Below are 15,723 nucleotides of genomic sequence, written 5' to 3'. Positions count from 1 at the left end.
TTTATTTATTTATTTATTATATGTAAGTACACTGTAGCTGTCCTCAGACACTCAGAAGAGGGAGTCAGATCTTGTTACAGATGGTTGGGAGCCACCATGTGGTTGCTGGGATTTGAACTCCAGACCTTCGGAAGAGCAATCGGGTGCTCTTACCCACTGAGCCATCTCACCAGCCCGTAGCCAGTGCTCTTAATGGCTAAGCCATCTCTCTAGCCCTTAAAGTTAGCAGTTTTTAAAGTTTTTTATTTGTTTTACACACACACACTCATGCACGCACAAACGTGCGCACACACATGATTGGGTGTACATTTGTGAACATGTATGCAAGTGTCTTTGGAGACCAGAAAGGATCATTGGACTCCTCGGAACTGGAGTTACAGATGGTCATGAAGAGCCATTTGGGTGTTGGATCCTCTACAAGAGTAATACACACTCTTACTGGATACTGGCTAAGTTATCTTTCCTGTCCTGAGAGAAGTTTGTTTTCAATAATCCAGTCTTTTGATCTTTTGGAATTATGCCAAAATTTCTATGACAATCTATTATCAAAAGGTTTATAGATGGGACGTAGTGGTATACATCTTTAATGCCAGTACTTGGAAGGCAGAAATAGGTGGATCTTTGTGAGTTCAAGACCAGTCTGGTCTACATAACTATGTCTCCAAAATAAAAAAAAGTTCTCCAAATTCATGAGCACACAACTCAACTTCATTTTATTTATTTGTTTGCTTGCTTGCTTAGAGATAGCATCTTACTCCCAAGTGCTGGGATTAAAGGCGTGTGCCACCACAGCCCAGCTCATTTTCCTTTCTTAAGTTCATGGGAAACATAACTAGAGGTGAGCAGAATTTCACAAGGTGCTGTAACTTGCGGCAGCGCCCCTTTCTTGATTTCTAGGACACATTCTCTGGGGGGCTAAGCACATTCTAGAAAGATGGAGACATCGTCCAGAACCAGAGCTGGGACATGAGAGGCTCTCTAGTGGATATGTATATGATAACAAGCGCTCCACCCCATGCTGCAGACGGACACAGCCTATGTACATTCGGTCAGCACTCTGCTGGACAGCCCGAGTGTGCGCTAGCCTATGCATTTTGCTCTGTGAATGTGTCAGATGACTGAAAGACAAGGTGCTGGTGCCTGGGAGTGTCTTGGAAGGCTTCCCTGGGGAAGTGGCCCTTGGGCTAGATCATGGGGGACTTTCTCCTTTCCTCTCTTTCTTTAAGCATGCATAGACAGTAATTCCCAAAAGCTGCTTGAGAATTCTAAGATTTACCTAAAGGCCAGTATTGTGGTGTATCTGATTTACAAGTCAGGAGACTGAAGCAAAATGGGAGCTCACGAGCCTGGCTCCACACTCTCTGGGCAGATAGTAGTGTGGCTGTGGGGAGCCCAGGGGTGAGAGGAAAAGGAGGAGCAGGGGAAGGCAGTGGGGTTTAGCAGTCTGACTGAACTGGAGCCTGAGGCTCCGTGGAGGAGAGAGAAAGGCCGTGCCTGAGGCTGGAGCCCCATCACATATTTTTGGGTGAGGTTAGGGGAGCTGCAGACTGTTGAGGATCTCCCAGGATGCTCTTGGGCAAACATGGGCTGTCTAGGGACAAGCAGCTGCCACAAGTCCTGCCCTAGAGAGCAGCTAGTCACATCAGCCTTGGGGCTGAGGGCCGCGCCTGCCCACATTCCTCTGCCTACACCCTTGCCTCCTCGAAGCCCCCTGCAGGACAGAGAGAACCTAGGCGGTTTGACCTCAGCATCCCATCCATTTCCCCATGGCAGTGCTGGAGGATTTCCTGCCAGAGGGCACCCTGCACTCCTGCACTGTCCTCCCCGCAAACGTGACTGAGGCCTCTCAGTTTTCTGTTCCCTTTTTCACTCTGTTCCCTCCATTCCCCGAAAGCCCCGTCCTCCTCCTCCTCCTGCTCATGCCCCCCTCCTTGGTCCTTGTTCTCCTTCTCTTCTGGTGGCCAGGGGAGAAAGGAGCCCTCCGTGTGCCCCCAGAAAGGCTGGCTCCAGAAGCCCTTGTGCCCCCCACCCCCTGCTGCCCGCTGGCCTCCAAGTAATCAATCTGATTGGATTAGGGTCAGGGCAACCCTAATCATGTCAAAGGTTACCCTAGGCTTTGTGGCAAGGACCACAGGGGTGCCTGGCCACCCCTGCCGAGGTGGCCTCTGTTGAACAGAGTTTAACATCTACCAGCCAGCTGGGAGGAAGGGAGCCAGCCTCCTGCATGCATGTGTGCATGTATGTGAGCTTGTACAGCCAGCCGTGTGTTATAGAAAAACGTGTGTTCATGTGTTTTATGTATGCATGTGTACATGGATGTCTTATGTGGGCCTGTGCACTTGTGAATGCGAATGTGTTTGTGACCATGTTAGTGAATATGTCTGTCCACATATATGTCGTGCATGGGCATATTTCAGTGTGCATTTGTGTGGATGTGCCTTACGTGGGTATGTGTGTGAATATATGACTGCATGTGCTATGTATAAATATGTGCAGATGTGTGCACGTGTTAGTGCCCATATACATTTGTGCACCTGTGTATGTACTCACGGGCATTGATTATATATGTATAGATATATGAATGGGAGTTATACACAGATGCACATACATGTGTGGTTATGCTCAGGTGCCTGTCTCTGTGTGGATGTGACCATGTACATGGTACAGGCATGTGTGCATATGTATATGCATTGAGCATACATGTATGGATGGGTGCCCGTGTGTATACAGGCAAGTGTTTGCTCATATCTAATCCCAGAACCATCTGCCCTGTGTCAGCCTAGTCTGAAACTCAGGATGCTAACCTGAGCTCAAGGAAGCTCCAGCCCCTGGATGCTGAACTACAGTCCTAGAGGACTCTGCTCTTACACCCAAAGGTAGCAGGGAGCGACCTACCTACCTACCTACTCGCATCAGAAAGCATTTGAAGAATTTTGAGTACAGGATGATTGTGAACAGTTTATGTCCCTTGGGGCAAGCCGCAGACACTTGGAGGCAGGTACTAGGTGACTCCCCTGTATTGACCTCTGGCAAGATGAAATGGGTGGGGTGGTTGCAGGGCCAGCCTGGGCCAGAGGCAGGGGTCACAGGACGAAGGTTAATAAAACCGCTGGTCAGGCTGGAAAGAGATAAGTGGGAGGCTCACAGGACTCGGGGGCCCAGAGTCCAGGAAGCAGGCTCTTAAACACCATGTGCCCTTTCGAGGGGACAGCTTTCTTTTGGCTGTGTGTGTCATTTGCATGTAAGACATAAAAGCACATGGCCTGGAGCCCACAACCGTGGAAAAATGGGGTCTCTCTACCTGCCTGTGTACTGGGGTGGCTGTGCCTGGGAGTCCTCAGAAGCCCCTAACTGGCTTCCCTATGAGGGAAGAGCATCTTCTACCCACCCTTGCAACGCTCCACCCCACTTGGGGGTGGTCTCCCCAAGTCCCTAAGGGCTCCTGGGGGCTCACTGCTTATACAGGCAACCCTTATTCACTGTGAAGTCTTCATTTGGACCTTGCTGGCCTGGGCAATGTCTCCAGCCAGAGCCTCCTACCTTGTGTTGGGTGTGGTCCCTCCCTCCTGCCTGTGACATACCTCTGGGCCAGACATACCCTCAGCGTATAGTGGCTGGACTTTGTTGGGTCCCCAAGACCTCTGCCACAACTATTGGCAGAGGTGGTCGCTTTTGAACATCAGACTCACAGTATCTGCTGAATAGTTAGACCCCTGCCCTTGGTCAATCCACAGAGGAGCTAACTTTCTACCCAAGCTCTACTTGGCTTCTGGGCAGGGAACAACAGCTTGGCCTCTTCCCCTCCCCCAGGCAAAACCCCTTCCTGATGACTGGCCTCAGCTTCGTGGCTCCTCAGGGGGTGGTCCTCCACCTCTCTGTGTGCTCAGCCTGTGGAAGGACCGACTCCAAAGGGGCCAGCCTGCGAGACAGCCGGAGCCTAGGGGTTCCGGAGGGACAGAAAGGGCAGCTTTTTAGGGAAGCGGAGTCCCCAAATCCAGGTTGCGACCCCTGACCCCCCCCATCCGAAAGTGTTACCATTTACGATGCGTTGGGGGTGGGGGGTTCCCCTGGCTCCAGGGGCCTCTCCGGTATATCATTAACTCTCCGCTGTGGGAGGGGGGACCCCGGCCGATATCCCACTGCGCTCGGCTCGGAGCACAATGTCCCTGCGAGGACGACAAGATTAAGCACAAGGGAAAAGTGAAAATGCTGTTGGCGATTCACACGCCCTTCGGGGTGTTGAATTAAAGCGTCTGAAAGAGGATTTCCCCTCGCGCCCGACGGCGCGGCGGGCAGCGCATACTTCCAGGTTGCTATGACTGGCCGGCGATCGCCTAATCACCGGCCAGGGGGAAATTCATATAAAATATCGCTGGCCATTGTGGGGCTAACGCGGCGTGACAGTGTCGCACAAAGCCGGATTCATCAGCCCCAGCAGGTCAGCCAGGCGCCCGGCCGCGCGGGCCCGGGCGGTGTCAGGGGCCGCGGCCACGGTGGGGCACCGGCGCATTCCGCTCTCAGGTGGCTCCGGGGCCTTTTGTGCCTCCGTGTGATTACCAAATGCCACCGCGACACCCCCTCCGGGCCGCCCGGCTCCTCGAGGCCAGGAAAAGGGCCTGGGGAAGGAGGGACGGTGGGCAGCCTCGGAGGGGAGGCGCCAGGGCGGGGCCTGGGCTGCAAGCTACCAGCTGGGGCTGCTCGGTTCTCCCGTCTGCCCTCTGCCTGCTGTGCTGAACACGGGTGGGGGAAGGGGTGCCCACCCACTGAATGTGTTCTGGAAGCACTCTCAGACATCAAGATGGGAATGGGATAGATAGATGGTTTGTCTATCTCAGCGTGACAGGAGAGTGACACTCCCAAGGGAGGTGATGCCCCATGATCTGAAGGCTCTGGCCAGTCTGAGCAATTATGGCTATGCCATAGTTGGGCCTTCTTCTCACCAGTAGTCGGAGAGTGATCGCCCAGTTGGAGTCTGGAAATTGAGAGGACAGAGACCATCTGGAGGTTGTTGCCCGACAAACTCAGCCCAGGCTGCCAGCCCTAAGCCTTCTGTGGTCTCCAGGAGGGTGTGGTGGACGTTATGTGGCCATCATAGGTAAGGGTGAACCCTCTGTCGGCTGGGATTCCCTGGTTCTAGTCCTGTGCAGGGAAGCTTCGACAGAGATAAAGGGTCCTAAATAAACGCATACATAGCATACGATCCTAAAGGTACATGCACAAAACTTTGGTGCATCCAATTTCAAAAAAAAAAAAAAATGTGCTACTGGATTTAAAGGCACAGATTAACATCAACTCATTAATAGTAGGCAGTTTCAATTAACCCACACACGCATGCACACACGGACACACACACAGCTTGTACCTGGTTCTGGAGAGTAGACACCTTCCATATGATTCATTTCACTTCTAGTTCTGAGCCTAGTGCCTTGCTCCTTATGGACTCTCACATTCTGGATAGATGATGGACGGATGGACAGATGGGTGGGTAGATGGATGATAAATGGGTAGTAGGTAGATAATGAGTGCATGATAGATGGATAGTAGACAGATAATTGAGTGGGTGGTATTTTGGTGGAGGATGGGCATATGATAAATAATGAGATAGGCGAAGGGAGAGGAAGGAAGCCCAGATACTGACACTTTACTTAAACCCAGTAAGAGCGCAGCAAACCTGGTGTCTGAGATTGTTTCTGCAGGGAGACTTTGCTCCCCACCTCCCAGGATCTGCGGGGAGAGACAGTGCCCTCAATTCATAATCCTCCCACCTCAGCCTTCCTGGTGCTGGGATTACAGGCCTGAGCCATGACACCTTTTTGGAATTTGCTTCTTTTATAGAACAACATCTTCAGGTAGTTTCTTTTCTTCATCTTTACCTGTACCTGATAAATAGTCTGTCTGGGGTCTGAAGAGAGTCTCTCCAGCCCCGCAAAAACTCATCTTAGCTCTGCCCGCAGAGGACTGCCCCAGGTTGGCAGCACTTGTCTGTGAGAGTCCTGTGCTCAGGCACCCACAGGCACCCACCCCCTCCTCGTTTGATGATCAATAGCCATTTGAAAGGTCTGATGTGATGCCCTTGTTTTCTGGAGGGAGATGTGCTCTTAGGAGCCCTCACCTTTATGCTGGCCATTTCTGCCCAGTCAACAGAACCTGAAAGGTGCTGCGTGCGCCAGGAACTTTGCTGTGGTGCGCCCTATTCCCATTCACTCTCTGCAAAAGAGAGAGAGCTCTGGGAGAGTGGTTCATTCACCATGTTTCTCCTAAAACCCTATGGGACTCTGATGGAAGCAAAGGGTTTCCTCTCTGAGAAAATGTGTTTGTTCCCAAGAACCGAGTTTTACCTCTGATTCCTGGGTAGATCCAATCTTGTTGGATTAAAATCCCTGCCATCCTAGGATGTCATCTGATCATTCTGGAGCCTTTTCTTTCTAGGTCTCCTGCAGACATGTTCTCAGTTATTATTAAATATCTTAAGTATAGTGAAGCATTGCAGGAATGGTGTGGAATCTCAGGTCCCCGTCCCCATCCCCGTCCCCCCCCCCCGGCCTTGCACACTGCTGTGGTACATGGTCATGCTATATCCATCAAAATTATGATTGATCATGAAAGCCAACCTGACTTGGATAACCCAGGTCTTTGTGCCTCCGTGTCCCCTGAGCTCCACCATCCTTCCCTTTTTGGTTTTTTTTTTGTTGTTGTTGTTTTTCTTTTTTTTGTTTTCATCCTTCCCTTTTTGCACTGCCCAAATCATCGCCATTTATAGGAAGGACCTTAATCTGGCTTTAGCAGCTGCCTCCAAATCAATAAGTAGAGACGATACATTTTTAGCAAGAAAACCTTGAAGATGATACAATCTTTCTTAGGAGGTAGATGGTATCTATTCACTGCTAGGAATGTGAACTCCACTCCTTGCAGTGATGGTGATATCTTGGGAGGTGGGGGTGGGGAACTGCTTAAGACTTTTGGAGGCAACTTGCCTCCATCCTTCTTTTCCCAGTGAGTTGCATTTCACGTTGAGCTGCCCTGTGGGTTTGCAGCCTGCAGCTCCTCCCCTGGCTTCTCAGATGGAGTTTCTGAACTACTTGGACTTTCTGGTTTCTGGTCTTTATTTCTTCCCCAGCCTGTTGAAAGCCAGCTCCAGAGCTTGCCCTGCCTTGACTTGATCGGGAGCTCCACCTTCTCATTTGACAGGAGAGGAAACTGAGGTTCAACAGAAAGGGAGGACTTCCCAGCCTGCTGGTGACAGAGCTGAGCAAGAATGAACTCTTGTCCACGTCAAGTTCTGTGTTGTTCTCTCCTTTCTCCCAAGGGCCCTTCCCCTCAAGTGTGTCTACTGGCTCCAGGCTGTTTTCGTGTGTCTTGATAAGCAGGGAGCCCGAAGGCCTCGTTCTGGGCAGGGCAAAGGCAAGGCCTAGAGGGCTGGCCCCCTTATCTTTTGGAGCCAAGAAGGGTGGGGGGGGGAGCATTTGGGTGTCACTTGAGCTGGATAAGGTAACCAAGGCTGCCTTGAGACTTGGAATGTGAGGGTGTTGGCAGAGAAGCAGACTTCTGAGTCTCACCCAGAAGGAGGTAGCTCAAGGCCTCTGGCCCCAGACTCAGATTCTATGCAGAAAGAAAGAAGGCTGGAGCCTTAGGGGCACCAGGAGGAGTGCCTTGGTTCCTTCAAGGAACGAATAGGGGCTGGAGATGTAGCTCAGTTGGAAGAACCTTTGCCTGGTCTGGACAAAAATCCCCAGGTTTCATTTCCAACACTACACAAAGCTAGGCGTGGTAGCACACAGCTGTAATGTTAACACCTGGTGGAGTTCAAGGTCCTTCTAGGCTACACAGTAAGCTCCAGGCAAGCTTGGGCTGAAGTCCCTGCCATAAAGAAAAAAAGAAAGAAAGAAAAACAACAACAAAACAAAACAAAATACCAAAAAATAAGGCTGGGGACTTTGCTAAGTGGAAGGCAGGAGGGTAGATGGGTAGTAGTGATGTGGCTGGTGCTGATGTGGGTGGTTCTGCAGAGGCTGCTTTAGGCCTGTCCCTCCTCCTCGTTGTTTTTTAAAGATTTACTTATTATTTTATGAGTACGCCATTGCTCTCTTCAGGGACACCAGAAGAGAGCATCAGATCCTGTTACAGATGGTTGGGAGCCACCATGTGGTTGCTGGGAATTGAACTCAGGACCTCTGGAAAAGCAGTCAGTGCTCTTAACCACTGAGCTATCTCTCCAGCCCCTTCCTCCTCATTTGACAGTAAGGCATGCTGTCAAATGAACTGAACATTTGTATTAGGAAAGGAAAACAGGGAGGGTGGGGGCTTTTCAAGAGTGCTGGGAAAGAGTGGAATGTCTCTTCTGGATCCACTCAAGAACACAAAATGTGGTAGAGTCTCATCTGGGGTCTGTCTCACCAGGGTGGACTTACTGTCCCAGACCAGGTTCTGCCCTTTCCCCTGATACCACAGATCTTGAAGGGGTAGCCTGTGCTCTGGAATGGAAACAAACAGTGGACAAGATGCAGATCCCACCCGTGGGGAGGATCTGGACTGGAAGTGGATTCCAGCAGACAACCCCTCCGGAGGAATGGGCACCGCTGACATGTTGGGTAGACAGTGCCCAGGACCTCGGCTGCCATGCTGCAGAGTGAAGCTGGTAACACTGAGGCTGGGGTAGCCAGAGCCCAGGGAAGAATGAAGGCTGAGTGTGACCAGAGGCCAGTGAGTGCTGAGAAGAGAGGAAGGCAAGGCTGGTGATGGGAAATCTTTAGAGAACTGTAGGAAGGCTGTGTATCACACTGGCTCTGGGCACGGAGCTGGGCCTGCAGTGGGTGACCGTGCGCATGGCCAGTCGAGGCAACAGAATACTGGGTGGCAAACTGAGAGCTTCTCTGTGGTTCTGGTAGTTCCTTGTCCATCGTGATGTCCGGAGTGGGAAGTAGCTGGACTCCTAGATGCCCGCAGAAGTTGTCCAGGCCTTTGCCAGCCAGCTAGCGATAACCACGGCTCATTCTGTATTGTCAGGATGAGAGTAAATGTGTGTTCTTTGAACCTGTGTGCAGATGTTTACTGAGTGTTGTGGGTCAGTCCGAGTGTGAGTGTTGTTTGCAGTTCCTTTGTCCCTGTTTGGGCTTTGGGACATACAGAGTCCCGAGAGAGTCTAACCTCTTAGATGCAGCTTGAGGAAACATGGAAAGCTAGCATGTGGAGGAAGGGCGAAGAGGCCACGACTTTTTATGAAAAGTCTCACAGTCCCAAGAGGGTCCCCCGGCCCAAGAGATCCTGCATAGGCAGGCCTGTGAGGCTTTCTGTCTGGAATGGTTTTTAGCCGGGCATGTAAAATCTCTGCTAGTCAACATGTCAGGTTCGTACCCATCTTGCTCAGAACGCTGTGCTTGTCGTATAGCGCTTGGCACACCTTTATCTGGTGTCAAGTAGAGGAGAGAGTGTCTTCTCTCAGGAAGAAACTCCTAAGCACAATTTGTGTGTGGGGTGTGTGTGAATCAGTACAACCATTATAGAAATGTTTGAGGGTCCTCAAAAAATGAAAAATGGAACTACCCCAAGACTCTATTTCACTTCTGGACATATATCCAGAGAACTCCATACTCTATCATAAGGATGCTTGCACCTCCGTGTATAATAATGCTCCTTTATTCACTATAGCAAAGAATTGGAATTAACCTAGTTGTCCATCAGCAGATGAATTGACAGTGAATGTTTTGTGTGTGTATATATATATTATTCATCTCTTGATTTATTTTTTGCCGCCTTTTGTAGTCAACATTATATTTTGTTATCACAATACTATCACTTATTATCACTTCAAGATCCATCCACATGATTTGTCCTCTCAATCTGAGGCCCCTGGTCCAGACCTATAGCGGATGCCTACTGTCGGGGATAATACAAAGTCTGGACTGTTGTTTTTCCTGTTTACACAGACCTGAGATAAAGTATCAGATATGTTAGACACAGTCAGATTTAATGACCAATTTCCAAACAGAACAGTTACAGTACAGCTGTGGTAAATCATGTCTTCTCTTCTCTTCTCTTCTCTTCTCTTCTCTTCTCTTCTCTTCTCTTCTCTTCTCTTCTCTTCTCTTCTCCTCTCCTCTCCTCTCCTCTCCCTCCTCCTCCTCCTCTTCCTCTTCCTCCTCCTCTTTCTCCTCCTCCTTTTTCTTCTCAGTTAAGTAATATTCCATTGTGTAAAAGTACCATGGTAGCATGCTTTTTTTATCTATTGATCTGTTGATGGACATTTATGCTGTTCCTAATTTCTGGCTTTTTTTTTTTTTTTTTTTTTTTTTTTTTTATTGGATATTTTCTCTGTGTAGCCCTGGCTGTCCTGGAACTCACTCTGTAGACAAGGCTGGCTTTGAACTTAGAAATTTGCCTGCCTCTGCCTTTCAAGTGCTGGGATTAAAGGCGTGCACCACCACGCCCAGCCTGGCTCTTTTTTTTTTTTTTTAAGTTTTTATTTTATTTTATTTTTTTTTTAAGATTTTATTTATTTATTTATTATATGTAAGTACACTGTAGCTGTCTTCAGACACTCCAGAAGAGGGCATCAGATCTTGNCTCTCTCTCTCTCTCTCTCTCTCTCTCTCTCTCTCTCTCTCTCTCGTTGGTAAGTTTTGTGAGCCCTAGGTCTACTTGGCTTGCAGCTGGATAACAAAACTAGTGTGGGTTTCTTCTCTTTTCCTCCTCCTCCTTCTTCTTCTTCCTCCTCCCCCCTTTTCTTCTCCTCCTCTTCTTCTTCCTTCTCAGCTCCTACAGGAATATTTGTCCTTTCCAGCATTTGCAACTAAAGCACATGGTTTCTCTTTCCTTTTGTTAAGTCGAGAACTTTCTCCTTTTATTCTGCGGCATTCCAGATCGCCAGCCAGCATCACCACTAGATAAAACAAGAATGGCTCGGCCACCAGCATTGTGACATGGCTACTCCTGAGCCGATCCTGTGAGTTATGTATGTAACATGGATTCTCTGCGCAGAGGGTTAGCTGTATCTGAAAGGAGCATCAGAGGTCAGCGTGAAACTTTACCACCCTGCTCAGAACAACATGGGGTTGAAAAAACTCGGCATTTCTGTAACTTTCCTTGAGTATGCAGTGCTGGGGATGGAAACTAGGGCCTCACAAATGCCGGCTAAGCAGCCTCCCAAAGCCATCTCTGTGGGACCCCAAATGTTCCATTTAATGTGTTCTATCTCTGGCAGGCTGTGGGTAACTGAAGCCTCTGACACAGACCCTCTCACGATGGACATTTCCCTTCCATCCACCTCCCGTGCACCGCTGCTCTTCACATCCTTGCCAAGCCTCACCCCCTGACTGCTCCCCATGTTTACATGAGATAGACAGCACCCTGTTGGCTTGCACTGGACCCCGACTGGTGGTACAGAGCAGAAAGCTAGGTGGTTCTGGGACCCTAGTGTAGTCCTCTGGATTCGCCAGGGAGACAGAAGGAACAGAGTGGATCACTCTCCATACAAAAAGGGTTTGGTAGAGTGGCTCACAGGCTGCGATCTGGTGGTACAATGGCTGCCTTCCAACAGAAAGCTCAAGAATCCGGTGTTGCAAACAGACTGGGTGTCTCAGCGGCTCTTCAGTATACACCGGTATCCCAAGAAATGGGCTCTTAACTCAGTGAAGGAATAAACTTACCAGGAAGAGTGAGGACAAGCACGCCAAAAGCAGAAGTGCTTCCGTGTCCTTTGCATAGGCTGTCACCAGCAGGTGTGGCCCAGATTCAGGGTGGGTTTTCTGACCTCAAATGATCCAATCAAGAAAAAGCCCTCCCAGTGTGTGGTTTACACACCGTTGATCCCATTGCTCGGGAGGCAGAGACAGGCAGATCTCTGTGTGCCCTAAGGTAGCTTGGTCTACAGAGTGAGTTGCAGGACAGCCAGGGCTATGTAGAGGCTCTGTCTTAAAATGAAAAAAGCCAGACAGTGGTGACACATGCCTTTAATTCGAGCACTTGGGAGGCGGGGGCAGGCGGATCTCTGAGTTCAAGGAGGACCAGAGCTACATAGAGAAACCCTGACTCAAAGCAAAACAAACAAACAAACAAACCCTTCACAAGCATACCCAGCAGGTTCCCCTTTAACTAACTCCAGATATAATCAAGTTGACAAACAAGAATAGCTGTCCTGGTTGGACTTGAACTCAAAGCAATCCTCCTGCCTCAGTTTTACACATGCAGGTATTACAGGTGTGCAACGTAAGTTCTGGTTTAAAAATCTTTTATTTTCTTTGCTTATTTTCAATGTCTGTTTATAGATCTAATTTTTATGTTAAAGATCTAATTTTCCTTTTGTTGTTCTGAGATGGGGTATCATGTAGCACAGGTTAGCCTTGAGCTGTCTCAGGCTAAAGATGAACCTGAATCTCTGGAGAGACTAGGATTTCATTCTAGGACTGTGTACCTTCACAATCTCATTTCAGGCAGGGCTGGGGTTTGATCCCAGGTTCCTATGGCACACCAGGCTGGTTCTCTACCCACTGAGCCACATCCCTAGCACACTTGTTTTATTTGTTTTTTGAGACAGCCTCATGTAGCCCAAGCTGGCCTCTATGACCTTGAATTTTTGATCTTCCCGCTTCCTCCTCCCAGATGCTGGAATTACAGAGTGTACAGCTATGCCCAGTTCATGTGGTGCCAGGGATGCGGACAGGGCTCCATTGATGTTAGGCAAGCATGCTACCAACTGAGCTGCACCCCCAGGCCCTACTTGTTAATATAATTGTAGGTATTTTTAAGGTGCTGTGCAATATTCCAGTATAGGTTTATGTTTTTAAAATGATCCAATAAATGTTCTTAACATGTCCATCGGGACCATTCAAAATCCTTTTAAAGAGATTTTTGTTTGTTTGTTTTGTTTTTTTGTTTTGTTTTGGTTTTTGGTTTTTTGAGACAGGGTTTCTCTGTATAGCCCTGGCTGTCCTGGAACTCACTTTGTAGACCAGGCTGGCCTCAAACTCAGAAATCTGCCTGCCTCTGCCTCCCAAGTGCTGGGATTAAAGGCGTGCGCCACCACGCCCGGCTAAAGCGATTTTTAAAAATACGATCACTTGTCCACTATCCACACATGACTGTTCAGTGGCACACCAGACCCCTTAACCATCATCTGAAATTCAGACCCACTGATCATCTTCCCTCCACCATCCTCCCAAGCCCCGCCTCTGTAACTAACCCATTCCACTTCCTGCTGGGAACTGAATGCTTTTAGATCCCACACCTGAATAAGAACATGAAGTATTTGTCTTCCTGTGCCTGGCTCATTCACTTATGTCCTCTGGGTCTGCCAATCCTGCTGCTGCAAGTGACAGGGTCTCATTCTCTGTGTAGCCCTGGCTGTCCTGGAACTTACTCTATAGACCAGGCTGGCATTGAACTCAGAAATCCACCTGCCTCTGCCTCCCAAGTGCTGAGATTAACTGTGTGTGCCACCACTGCCCGGCTAGAGTCTCGTTCTTATTTATGAGTAAATAACATTTTGCTGTGCACACTACAGAGCTATCATAACAAAGAACATACATACAGTGCTGGCATAAAGCGACACACAAGCTGATGACGACTCTGGACAGCAGTTCAAGAGCTGACTCCACATAGTCATGCCCGATTGTTTTTTCAGCAAACGGTATGAATGTACATTGGTGAAAAGTCTCTCTGACGAATGGAGCTGGGAAATTGGATATCTCTGTCTACGTAGGGAAGAACAAATTCAGTCTCTCCTACCTCCTACACACAAAACCCAACTCCGTGTAAGACCTGAAAGTACTGGGGGAAAAAAGCATAGTCCTGGGCATGGCGATGGTGCCTATGATCCCTCTAAAGGCAGAGGCAGGCTTATCTTTGTGAGTTCGAGGCCAGCCTGGTATACATAGAGCATTCCAGGCCAGCTAGAGAGATAGAATGACTCCCTACCTCAACAACAGCAACAACAACAACAACAACAACAACAACAACAACAACACACACACACACACACACACACACACACACTCACTCACTCACTCAGGAAAAACACTTGGGTCATTTGGGTCAATATTCTTCACAGAAGATCTTCAGAAGCGCAGTGCTGAGACCCTGTGAATACTGAGTTCTCCTTTCTCGGCCCTGGTTTTGGATTCCTGCCTTTTAGACTACAGCCCTCCTCACCTGGCCACCATAAACCCCTATCTCTTTCCTCTGCAGCCACCCGAGAGTCGGCCTTTGTCCATGCCATCGCTTCCGCTGGAGTGGCCTTCGCAGTGACACGCTCCTGTGCAGAGGGATCAGCTGCCATCTGTGGGTGCAGCAGCCGCCTCCAGGGCTCCCCAGGAGAGGGCTGGAAGTGGGGCGGCTGTAGTGAGGACATTGAATTTGGAGGAATGGTCTCTCGGGAGTTTGCCGATGCCAGGGAGAACCGGCCGGATGCCCGCTCTGCCATGAACCGTCACAACAATGAGGCTGGGCGCCAGGTATGTGCACAGAAGCCCAGGGCTGTAGAGCAAGAGTTGCTTTTTCACCAGGCTGTCCCGTGGGGCAGGATGAGGGGTGGAAGCGGGCAGCTCTTGGTGACCAGGCTGCTCTGCTTGCCTTCTATCAAGGGACATTGTGCCCAGCTGTACCTCAAGTGTCCAGTGTGCTCCCAGAGGATGCCAGGCTTACCTGTGGACTTAGGGTTCCTGGAAGTAGACAGGGGGCAGAGGCAGCTGCAGGGCATGTAGTCTCTGAGGATTCCTCGATGAGGAGGTATCCATGAGAGGACAAGACGTGAAGGGAGGCGCAGAGGGATGGAGGGTGGACACGTAGATCCAGATTGAACTGAGATAGAGGGTTAGAGTGATAGAGATGATTGATACAGGCTACTGAAACAGACGGGAGGGGGATGGGGAGAGAGGAGGGGAGAGAGACAGAGAGAGAGGAGACAGACAGACAGACAGACAAATAGAGAGAGATAGAGGAGATACAGAGATTCAGAGAGATAGAGACAGACAGGCAGGCAGAGAGAGGGGAGGGAGACAGACAAGAGATACAGACAGAAAGAGAGACAGAGACACAGACACACACACAGAGGGAGACAGACAGAGACAGACAGACAGAGATACAGAGAGAGAGAGACAGAGGAGTGAGAGAAAGACAGAGACAGAGACAGACAGAGAGAGGCAGACAGACACTCACAGAGAGAGATTATCACGAGGATCTGGAAATAGAGAAGGGAGCTAACAGAACACTGTTGAAGGTTCCCTCCCTCTGGCTGGGTCATACCTGGGTCTCAGGGGCTGACACTGGGGTATCAGAAGTAAAGGTCTGAACTTTCATGCACAGACAATGTTTCACAGCGGCAGCTCATCTTCAAATACGCTTAGCCTCCCTCACTCAGAGAGCCCTGCTTACCTTCTCTGAGAATGAGTGTCCAGATAGGTAGCGCTCAGCGGCATAGCAGAGCCAAGAACTGAGTCATGGGCTGGAGAGCGACCTCCCACCACCCAGGAGTGCCTGTCATCAGGTATGAGAAACAGAGCTGACTGGGGGTGAAAACGGAGAGACTTCTTCACGGTGGATTTTAAAGGCATTTTAAACTAGGTATGGTGGTGCAGGCCTGTAATCCTAACACACAACAGAGGCAGGGCAGGAGGATCAGAAGTTCAAAGTCAGCTTCACTGTGTGTTTGAAGCCAGCCTTGTACTTAAGACCTAGTCTCAAAAATAGAGAAGGGGAGCCGGGCGTGGTGGCGCACGCCTTTAATCCCAGCAC

The 15,723-nt window shown here is 49.6% G+C and overlaps 1 protein-coding gene across 1 annotated transcript in view; it reads left to right on the top strand.

Moving 5' to 3' along the window:
* Wnt3a (Wnt family member 3A) overlaps window positions 1-15,723 on the top strand; it is a 45,961-nt gene that overhangs the window by 23,082 nt on the left and 7,156 nt on the right. Inside the window, exon 3 of the mRNA XM_021211768.1 lies at window positions 14,179-14,444. Within this exon, the coding sequence (XP_021067427.1) occupies window positions 14,179-14,444 (266 nt within the window). The remainder of the gene's footprint in view (window positions 1-14,178; window positions 14,445-15,723) is intronic.

This window comes from Mus pahari, chromosome 14, assembly GCF_900095145.1.
Source record: "Mus pahari chromosome 14, PAHARI_EIJ_v1.1, whole genome shotgun sequence".
NCBI classification, from domain to species: Eukaryota; Metazoa; Chordata; class Mammalia; order Rodentia; family Muridae; genus Mus; species Mus pahari.
The sequence above is the reverse complement of the archived record's forward strand: the minus strand, read 5'-3'. Positions and strand labels throughout refer to the sequence as shown.